At 33.6% G+C, this 11,132-nt stretch overlaps 1 protein-coding gene across 1 annotated transcript; it reads left to right on the top strand.

Annotated features, from left to right (window-relative positions):
- The first annotated feature begins 303 nt into the window (after positions 1–303).
- On the top strand, positions 304–4,757 carry LOC111386251 (RNA polymerase sigma factor sigE, chloroplastic/mitochondrial-like). Its single transcript, XM_023010708.1, has 6 exons — positions 304–641; positions 960–1,718; positions 1,965–2,111; positions 2,532–2,768; positions 3,130–3,393; positions 4,328–4,757. Exons 2-6 carry the CDS (start codon positions 1,020–1,022, stop codon positions 4,526–4,528), a joined length of 1,548 nt encoding a protein of 515 aa, XP_022866476.1. The 5' UTR covers positions 304–641; positions 960–1,019; the 3' UTR covers positions 4,529–4,757.
- Positions 4,758–11,132: the final 6,375 nt, after the last annotated feature.

Raw genomic sequence — 11,132 nt, 5'->3', positions numbered from 1 at the left:
ATTTTATAAACTAATCAAATTTAATGGAGTAATTTTAAATTTCAAACCAAACATGTTTTTTAGTTTTTTGTTTTGAGATTCAATTTTTCAGATTAGCAAATCAAAAGATTCTTATCAATCTCAAAAATAGAATATCAAAATTGAAAATTGAAAATGAACTAAAAATTAAAATTTGAAATGCAAACCAAATGAGCCCTTATTATTACACATTAAAATATATTGAACCCTCAAACCACTAATAAAATAAGTAGGACCCACCAATTTTGAGATATATCTTCTGTCCATTGATAATCAGCCGCGTGTCAAAAACAATATCCATAGACTCCATTGAAGCATCTTAACATGCCACGAAGAGTTTAACATTTTCTGCTTTAGCTCAGCCCACGTCGCCAGAATTTTCATGCAGCTCAAAATGGAAACTATAAAAACCGTCGATCACACGACTCTAAATCTCAGCCGGTAATTTTGTTGAGAAAAGCCTGTGGATAGGGAAATTCGAGTAGTTCTTATATTCTTAAATACTTATAAATTCTTTTCAGCTGAGATTTTTCAGTTTTCTGATCATTTGCCACCGGAATCTTGAATCATCAGGCGGGAAGCTCTGAGTCAACTCAGTTTACGATCTATTTCACTGCACTCAGGTACCTGATTTTTCGTATTTGATCTTTATATTCTTAATCTAGTATTATGCATGCCAATTATGTACCTTCAAGTCTGTTTCAAAAATTTTGGATCAAATCGAATAATTCATCAGCGTACCAAATAATACTTGAATACTATTCTAACAACAGCGTTGTTAAACACCAATTTAAGTATCAGCATATGATAGATCGTATTAAAAGGGACATAATTTCTTATATTTAATTGGACCTATAATTTAATGCACTGTCATTTAGATTGATGTTAAATACAAGCGATGCTAAATCATACTTTGGTGTTTGAATAATTTCATATTGTAGGATTGCAAGATTGAGAATTAATCTGAATTGCTGTTCGACCTTCTGATTCCACAATCGGGCATGGGAGTTGTGACTGTTCCTAGTTCTGCTTCGAGGACTCCTTTGGGATTGAGCACAAGATTTTCGACTCGTGAATCTGCAGTTAGAAGGCCAGTAATCTTATCGCTTAAAAAAGATAATAAAACAAAGAAACCAGGCTTTGTTGCACCTCGAGAATCTAAATCTTTAGCTGTAGAACCAGCTGAAGAAAATGAAAAGAGGATAAGAACTGTAAGACGAGCGCGCGCTGTGTCAACCGGTGAAGCCTCTCCAAGTAGTTCAGAATTGGATTACAATGTCGCTGCTGCCACACTTGAAAACATATACAAACGAAGTTCAACAGAAGATGTATCGGATGTGGAAGTTAAGGATCATGTGGTAAAGAGAAGGCGACAGAGGAGGAAGCGGGTGGGAGAAGCCGAGGAGGAGGTCGAAAAGGGAACTAATGATACTATTGTAAGGAGTCGGAGGAAGAAGGAGAAAAGATTGAGTCTTGAGAAGAGGATTGCTCCGCGAATGAAGAAAGAAGGTGAAGTAATTGCATCGTCCCGGGAAGGAAAATGCAGCATGAATTATGAAGATGAAAAGGTAGATAGGCTTGTTAGAGAGTATTCTGTTTCCTCTGATTTAGTCAGCCTAGATTGGAAGAAAATGAAGGTCCCATCTGTTCTTCCTTCCTCTGAACATGCCTGGCTGTTTAAACTGATGCAACCTATGAAGGTGAGTAAATCTCCTCCCCCTCTCGACCAAATGCACAAAAGGCATGTTTTGTACTCAGTACTAGACTTGACAATTGATAGTATTACATATTTGTTTTCATCCAGAATATTGTCTAGAGCTATATAGTCGAATGAAGTATTTGAAAGTACATAGAAATAAAAATAAATCAAACATCGGAAATATTGTGTTTTTCTTTGTTTGATGTGAATCTAGATGTTTTTTCTGCTGACTTAACCTTTCGTTTAGGCAATCCTTCAAGTAAAGGATAATTTAGAAAATGATTTGGGAAGAAAACCAACGGATGATGAATTAGCAGAGGCAACAAATACAGATGTTGTTCAACTCAGGAAACAAATGGAAGTTGGTAGAGCTGCCAGAAACAAGTTGATCAAGGTAATTATGTTTTTCATCATCATCACCATTTTTGTGAAATCTTCAGTGAAGTATTTGCAATTTTATCATTTCCCAGGTCTAGAATATGTGAATAAACTTCTTTTTCTGTTTACTTCTTCTAAATTCATCATTTTTCATGACAACACCACATATAATAGGACATTCTTGAAGGTTGCTGTGACTCAGGAATGTCCTTGAGCCTCCTATTTAGAAAAGTTATGGGGGATTTGCATTGTCTTATTGATATAATATCAAATTAGAAACCATATCTGAGGGTGTAATTAAAGGCAAAATCTGAACTCAGAAACCAATTGCTAGTAACCCAATCGAATCCAGTTTTTGTAAACTATTCCAATGCATGAGGCTTAAATTGCAGAAACAGAGCTAACCAAAGCCAATTATGTTTCTCATTGGCTGCAGCACAACCTCCGGCTTGTTTTGTTTGTGATAAACAAATATTTTCAAGACTTTGCAAATGGCCCAATATTCCAAGACCTCTGTCAAGCAGGAGTGAAGGGTCTAATAACAGCTATTGACCGTTTTGAGCCAAGAAGGAAGTTCCGGCTCTCAACGTATGGCCTCTTTTGGATCAGGCATGCCATTATACGTTCTATGACACTTTCAAGCTTCACCAAAGTCCCCTTCGGCCTTGAATCGGTAGGCTTATCCTAAATCTTTAAACATTTTCTCTTCTTTTTTTGACATAGGTTGTGTATGAACTTCATATTTTCTTCGTACAAGCAAGAAACTTGCTGCTTTTGTTGTAAAAAGACATTAATTGACTGCTTTTTTCCATTTTAAGTACAGTCTTGATGTATTAATTTGGACTTTAAAACTGATTCATATACATGAAAATAAGAGCTAAATTATAATTTTCTAATTCATGCACGAATTTGATAATTAGAATTGAGCTTGCAGGAGACATCCATTCATAGATGAAATAGGATTTATTGGTGCATTTTGTTAAACGTTTCTTGACACCAGAGCAGTGTAAAAGCTGAAGTATTTTCTTATGTAGGTCAGAGTAGAAATCAAAAGGGCCAAGTTAGAGTTAATGTTTGAGCTGCAGAGATTGCCAACAGAAGAAGAAATTATAGAAAGAGTTGGTATCTCCCCCGAGAGATATCATGAAGTAATGAGAGCATCAAAATCGATATCTTCTCTTCATGCACGGCATGCAGTAACCCAAGAAGAGTTCATAAATGGAATTACTGATACTGATGGTGCTGAAGGAGATAAAAGAAGGCAACCTGCTCTTCTCAGGCTTGCTCTGGATGATGTGGTAACTTCCCGTCTTTATTTGCACTGCATGTAGTACTTGTTGAATCACCTCATCCAAAAGCATAAACTTTTAAAAAGGGGAAGAATATATTGATTTGCATTTATATCTTCAAAAATTCATCCATTTTTCATCAAAGACCTATCACGTGGAATTTTCATGTTGAACTCAGTCATGCCGTTTTTAATCACCTTATCTATAAGACTATAACCAACGTAGTGGTTCACGGTATTGCTCTGTTTCGTTTTGAAGATCAGAACAACTTATGATGCATGTTAACTCGTGTTCGAAAGAAAGTAGGCCAGTAAATAATTATGTACTGAATTAGTTAGATTGAAAGTACCAGATTTTAACAATGAAGATAAAAAATGTAGAAATAATTAAACATTGTTCATTTGGTACAAGCAAAACTTATCTCAAATGTCAGTACAGGGTTGGAGATGGATACGTTGGACTAGACAAAATTAAAAAAATAGACATTTAGGTAGCGATTAGTTTGCATTTTCATTTTCAAAATGATTTTTAGTTTTTTCTGAAAACGGTCCGTTTTCCGCGTTATGAGCGTTTTGGCAATTTATAACTGAAAACGCTCAAAATGATAAAAAGTCAATTTGCGTTTTCAGTTATAAATTTTAACTTTTTTTCGAAAATGTATAACGACGGACCAAACGCATTTTCTGCGTTTTCAAAAATGGAAAATGGCCCCAAAACGACAAACCAACCGCAAGCTTAACAAAATTTGTCAGATGTCATATTCCCGATACAGTACCGAGCAGAAAATAAGAGGTGTCCATCAGACACTACATGATTTATACTGGCACATGACATACGTAATTAATTATTAAGATGGATTTTGTCTTTCATTTCTGTAGTATTTGAAATACATTTAGCCAATTATTTATACTTTTCAAAAATCTGATTTTTCACATCCTTACAGCTTGATTCTCTGAAGCCTAAGGAGAGTTTGGTTATCAGACAAAGATATGGACTTGATGGTAAAGGAGACAGAACTCTTGGAGAAATTGCAGGCAATTTAAATATGTCAAGAGAAATGGTAAGGAAGCATGAAATGAAGGCTCTCATGAAGCTCAAGCATCCTGCTCGAGTCGATTATCTTCGCAGATACATTTCCAAATAATCCGACATCCTTTTCTTGTCATCAGTGAATACTAATTGCTGTGTAACAAATCATTTATATCGTAGTTAAACATTACATGCACATAACAATCTGTTAACATGTATAATCCGCAGGTGTGTATATGGCTTCTAGCCCTGCTTTCCTTTTTGCTTTTTCCTTTTATTTGTAATACGAGGCTAAGAAAATATAACTTATACCTTCGATAAAACATATATTTTAACAGTGTTAACAGTGAACAATGTGCTATTATTTCAGTATTATACTGTTGAACGACTAAGCCGAAAAATGTGATTTCCTGGTGTTACGAGACAGCTGGTGGACTCCATGATTTCTGGTGCATTTGTTATTTCTTGGGGGTGGGGAGGGATGCTTTCAAAACTAAATGAGGCTAGAAAGAACAATGGGATCACCAATAGGATGGCAAAAAAATCCGTTTAACCCGATATCCGTGGGACCCCAACCCGAATGAGGCAGGAATTACCTACCTAGCCGGGTAAATGGGACGGGTACTGGATTAGGGTCATTGCCCCAAAACAGGGTATGGGACGGGTATAGGAAACATAATCCCTGCCCCGCTATCCGCCCCGTTTAAAGTAATTTCAAATTTAATTTTTTATCAAACAAAAATAATAGATTTATCATCATTTCTAGAGAGAATATAAGTTGTTTTAATGAAATGGTAAAAAAGTAATAACATTTACTAAAGACATACAAAAATAAAAGTAAGAAATAAAATAAATAAAAAATAAATGGGGCAGGGGCCTGTCCCGCCCCGATTTGATCCATCCCGCTTTAATCNAATAAAAGTAAGAAATAAAATAAATAAAAAATAAATGGGGCAGGGGCCTGTCCCGCCCCGATTTGATCCATCCCGCTTTAATCGAGTATATGTATGGGATAAGATAACAAAAATACTCGATGAGACGGGGTTGGGAATGACCGACCTGTCCCATACCTTCCCGTTGCCATCCCTAAACACTAAGAGGATGATCAGCCATGTTGAGACACGGCTCTAATTAACAAGATAATGTCAAATGACATGTTCAAATGACTAGTAATCAAGTAGAAGGACATTAGTGCGAATTTCCAATACCAACCAGTCATGCATAGTAATGTTTAAGTGCAATTAAATTAGTGAAAAAAAAAAAAAAAAAAATATATATATATATATAATTCAGATGGTCCCAATTTAGTGGGAAAAGGGCTTCGTTTGTTGGCCCTAGTTACGAATGAACTAAACTAGTGGCCGCAAAAAATTCATTTAGTCGACCCCAAATTTAGTGGGAAAAGGACTCTCGAAATAGAAGAAAGTAACCAGAAAGCAAAAGTTCATCATGACAAGATTTTGATTGAATGCCTCAATTCACGAGGATCCGTTTCATTAAATAGACATTGTAACACAAGTCACTAAGAGATTCTAGCAATTACAGTTAAACGCTTGACGCTATCTATGTTAAGTATAATTCTAAGTTATATTTAAAAGGAATTATATACACTAATTATGGGACATATGTCATGCGTATAATTCCACTTGAACCTTTTCTTTAATGAAATGTTTGTCCACTTTTACATGCTTGGTTCGATCATGCTGATTTGGATTGAGAGACATGTTGATAAATGTGTTGTTATTGCCATAGAATTTGATGGGAATTTTAGTGAAACATGTAGTTCTTTCAATACTTTCTATAAACTCAATTTTACTACCGCTTCTGACTACAACATTTTGCTTATCACTTCTTCAAGTTACTAAATTATCCCATACAAATGTATAATAATTAATAGTTGATCTCATATCTTCTATTATCTAGCCCAATCAGCATCGGTGAATACTTGTACATTTTTCCCCCATTTTTCTTGAGGAATAGTCATTTTCCAAGGGAGACTGGGAGATATATGAGGATTCTGTATATTACTTCTAGGTGAGCTTCCATTGGAGAATTCATATGTTGGCATACTATAATAACCACGAATGCAATATAAGGTCTAGTGTGAGAAAGGTAGATTATCTTGCCAACTAGTCGCTAATATATATCTTTTTCAATTGGTTTTCCAAAATCTTCTGTTTTCCTTCTTGCATCCACAGGTATGTCACTTTGTTTACATTCAAGCACACCAGTTTTAGTCAAGAGATCAAGACCGTATTTTTGTTCTGAAATAGTGATACCCTTTTTTTACTTGTCCACTTCCTTTCTCAAGAAACACCGAATCTACCTCAAATATTTTACTTGAAATTCTGTAACTAAGCTTTTTCTTTAGTCTCTATCTTGAATATATTATCTCTGTTTAGGATTATTTCGTCAACATATACAATTAAAATTGTTTCCATCCCATCTTCAGAGAATTGAAAGAACATAGTATGATTTGATTATCCTTATCGATATTCCAGACTTTTCAATGCTCTTGTAATTCTATCGAACCATGCATTTGGTGACTATTTGAGATCGTACAATTTAAGATTTTTTTTTAGTTTACAAACATTTTTTTCTTCATTCCTCTTACAAAAACTCGTAGGTAGTGTCTTAAAGACTTCTTCTTCTAGTTTTCTATTCATGAAATAATTCTTATGTCAAGTTGTTAGAAAGGTCAAACCAAATTTGTTGCTAAAGACAAAAGAACTCGATTTGTATTTAACTCTATCACGGGGTATGAATTTTTCATGTAGTCAATACCATAGGTCGGCGTACATTCTTTTGTAACAAGGCGAACTTTATATCATCTGCTATATATTTCACATTAAAAATCAATTCACAACCAACGGATCTTTTTCCTTTTGGTAACTCCATCACATCTCAAGTTTCATTTTTTTCTAATTCTCACATTTCTTTTAATAATGTTTCTCTCCATTTGGGAATTTTCAATGTATACAAAACTACTCTACAGATAGTGTGTTATAAGAAATTAATTTTGACATAAGGGAGAGAGTACATGACCAAGTCTATTTCCTTGAGAGAATAGGTAGATTACTATATGAGGACTTGGACTTATCGAAAGAGGCCCATCACCGATTCCAACTCTTTTGGTGCTTCGGGAGTGAGATCTTGCTTATACCTTGATTTTAGCTTCCTCGAGTAAACCAATATTTTATGTTAACTTTGTTTCTTATATCTTTAACTCGATTTAATTTCTCTTATTGTAAATGGCATGTACGGACAAGATGGTATAATACATTCAGTATTTAGGATAGGTTCAGAGGGAGAGAGATCAAAGTCCAAGAACAGATCTTCACTCAAATTCTCTCCTAAAGAGAGGTTTTTAGGAAAGAGGGGGTCCTTTAAAGAATGTAAATCCCTACTAACAAATACCCTTTTTTATGTGGATGAATTATAGCATTAGTAGCCTTATTGAGTAAGCAAGCATCCAATGAGGACACACTTAAATGCACATGGATTGAGTTTACTTCCATGATGATATGTATGTGGAAAAGGGTAGTATAAGTGAATACTTTGAAGGATTAGTTCGAACCAAGGCATGAATTGGGGAAAAAATTCCAAATGATTTGGAGAAGTGTTTTGAATGAAAGAGTATGACTAGGCATTATATTCATGAGGTGGGCCAATGTTATAATGACATCTTTCCAAAATAGTTTGGGCATGCTTATAGTGAAATGTGTCTCTTTTTTTTTGGTTTGACAATCCCATTTGTTAGGGATTGTCGACACTGGATCTTTGATGAATTATTCCAGGTTTTGAAAATATTCTTTCTCCATTGTGTTGAAATGTTTTGTGCCGTTATTAGTATGCAAAATTTAATTTTGTGTCTAGAATTATGTTTGAACCATCAAGTAGAAATTTACAAACCATGATGGGATATCAATTTTTTCTTTTAGTGGATAAATACAACAAATTCGGGTATGATAGTTGATAAATGTCACAAACCATTTTTATGAGAAAGATTAGGGATTCATGAAGGAATCCATAAATCATTGTGGATCATATTGAATGTTTTGTATGGTTTGTATGTAGATTTTGGAAAAAGGAGTGTGTTGATGATTTGTCAGTTCACAAATTTTATATTGAAGGTCAACAATCATTTTATCTCAAAACATGGAACGAAATACATGTCTTCAGTACTGAGAGTTAAGAGACCCATTCGAAAATCCCATAATGGAATTTCATTATCTCAAGGAACAAACGTAAAATCATAATTCATAATTTGACTTTATTCACTCACATCAATCTTTTCAGAGTGGTAAAGCCCTTACATTCTTTAGAACTACCAATTGTCTTCTCTGATGACAGGTCCTGAATAGCAACAAGATGGAAGAAATTTAGCATAGCAATTGGAACATGTTGTCAATTGGCTAATTGACAATAAATTATAAGACAAAATAGGAACATGAAAAATAGCTCGGTTTATAGAGTTAGAAATTCGAATACTTAATTTTTCTACTACAAACAGAGTGAGCAATCTTCATTTTTAACTTTCATGTTGCTAGGACAGGTTGAATATGTGAAGAAATGTGGTAAAAATCCGTCATCTAATTAGATGCACATTAATCAATAATACAAAGAGATTTGGATTGAGTGATAATATTTAATGCTCTCAAAAAATTACCTTTGTGAACTAGTGATTTGATGACAAGATGTTTAGAGACTTGAGAACATTTTATAGAGTTGCTCCAATTGTTTAAGATTAAATTTATCACCTGGAGTAGAGTTATTTTTTACCTCGATAGGAACAACATATGCTTGGTAACCATGGTTTCTGCTATTTTGTCTTGGTTTTTGATCCACTAGTTTCCTATGTATTTCTTAGCATCTTCTTTACATCCCAGTTTACGACAATGGTCAGAACAAGGACGTCTTCTTTGTTGCTTAGGCCCTAACTTATAAGTTGTTGCCACTTTAGATATTAGGGCCAACCAAACCCTTTAGATCCATTTACTTAGGGGTGGCAACGGGCCTAGCCTTCCGCGAGCTTGGTTCATGCTCATCACAAGCCGAACTTCGGCTTGCGAGCTCGTGTAATTTTTTTTTTAAATAGATAAAATATAAATCCTTCTCCTTTATCGAGCTTGGGATCGGCTACTTAAATTTCGAGTAAGCCGATTTAAAAATTGTATAAGAACAACTTGTAACATATACAATTTTTTAAAAAAAATTAAAAACAATATTATAAAATAACAAATTTTGATTAATATGATTAAATTAAATATCATTTAGCTCACGACATGCAATTTCGACATATTTATCTTGTAATCGAAAATGAGCACCTTGTCAATCCTTCACGCACATCAATGTTTCCAAAATATATTCTTTCAATCGACTCCTGATTTCGGATAAAACCCTCTTACCTGCACTAAAAGTAGACTCTGAAACTACAGCGCTAACAGGAGGTGTTAGTAAGTCTTTTGTAATTGTGAAAACTATTGGTCATCGTCATTCGTACCTTCGCTAGAATTCAATAACTTTTTCTAAATTTTTTTAAATTATTTTGTTGGTAAGCATATTATGATTAAAGTAATCAATTAATTCAGCAAACAATGCATTTGAACTTGCCTCCGATGTTTGATTACATGCAGAAGACAAACTATTACTAGATGAACATATTGCATTTGCATCATATCTATACGTGTTAATATCTTTGAATAAAGTTAATATTTCAGCGTCATCTTTTTTAATATCAGTGGAAGGGAATGAGTAGGTGTAAAGGGTACTTGATTAATCTTTGTACACATTCGTCATGCATGTAATTCATACATTTCACATAAAATTTGTTCTAAATTTCTATATGTGATAGGTGTATTAAAAGTTAAAGCTCTTGAAATCTAATTAATTACATATTTAGTTTCTGCTAAATTATATCGGGGGATCCATGATACATGTTAAAGAAAATAACATAGACAAGTCTTCTCAATATTTTCTTAACTTCAATTTCACAGAATATATAATTGCACTAAAATTGGAGTCATTTTTTTGTATTTATGAAATGTCCTTATAATTATACAAAGATGTTCAAGTACCATACAGCTAGTGGATAATAAACTCCAGATAAAATATTTGTAGAGTCATAAAAACTTGTCAAAAATTTTAAGCTTTTAAAGCTAAAAGTCAATTGGATTCATTCAAAATAATATCGTCATCATTTCTAATATGCTTATTGTTATAAAACTCGGTTATTAAATATTCAAAAACTTCGCATGACTTTAATGATAAGTAAGTGGAGTTCCATCTATGCTCTACATCACTAACAAATGTTTTAGCATTTGTCATACCAAATTCGGTACAAAATTCCTCAAATGTTGTTTTCAACTAGGGGAGATCGTGATATAAATTAGTGCATTCCCAATTTTTTGTATTTCATCTTTAATATATTTCAAATCATCTTACACAATTAAATTTAAAATATGGTACACACAACGAATATGAAAGATATAACCACCGAAATTAAACAGTAATATCCTACACAATTTATCAATAACTACTTTATTAACACTAGCGTTGTCGAAAGTAAAAGAACGAATTTTACTCTCACAATAATATTCTCTAATAATGGTTATAATAGCATTATATATTGTTAGCGTTGTAAGGAAAATCAATAATTTTTTTATGCGTGCACCAAAGTAGGTATATGTAGTGTGCAATTGCAATTGTATAAACTCTTT

Source organism: Olea europaea, unplaced genomic scaffold (genome assembly GCF_002742605.1).
Source record: "Olea europaea var. sylvestris unplaced genomic scaffold, O_europaea_v1 scaffold3486, whole genome shotgun sequence".
In the NCBI taxonomy this organism is placed as follows: domain Eukaryota; kingdom Viridiplantae; phylum Streptophyta; class Magnoliopsida; order Lamiales; family Oleaceae; genus Olea; species Olea europaea.
Note: the sequence above shows the minus strand (reverse complement) of the source record. Positions and strands in the feature narration are given on the sequence as shown.

What these genes read in the sequence shown, in the direction of transcription:
- LOC111386251 (XM_023010708.1), top strand. Translation starts at nt 1,020, where the DNA reads ATGGGAGTTGTGACTGTTCCTAGTTCTGCTTCGAGGACTCCTTTGGGA. An exon ending in CCAGAAACAAGTTGATCAAG is followed by an intron (nt 2,112 to 2,531) that starts GTAATTATGTTT and finishes CATTGGCTGCAG; the next exon opens with CACAACCTCCGGCTTGTTTT. An exon ending in GGCTTGCTCTGGATGATGTG is followed by an intron (nt 3,394 to 4,327) that starts GTAACTTCCCGT and finishes ACATCCTTACAG; the next exon opens with CTTGATTCTCTGAAGCCTAA.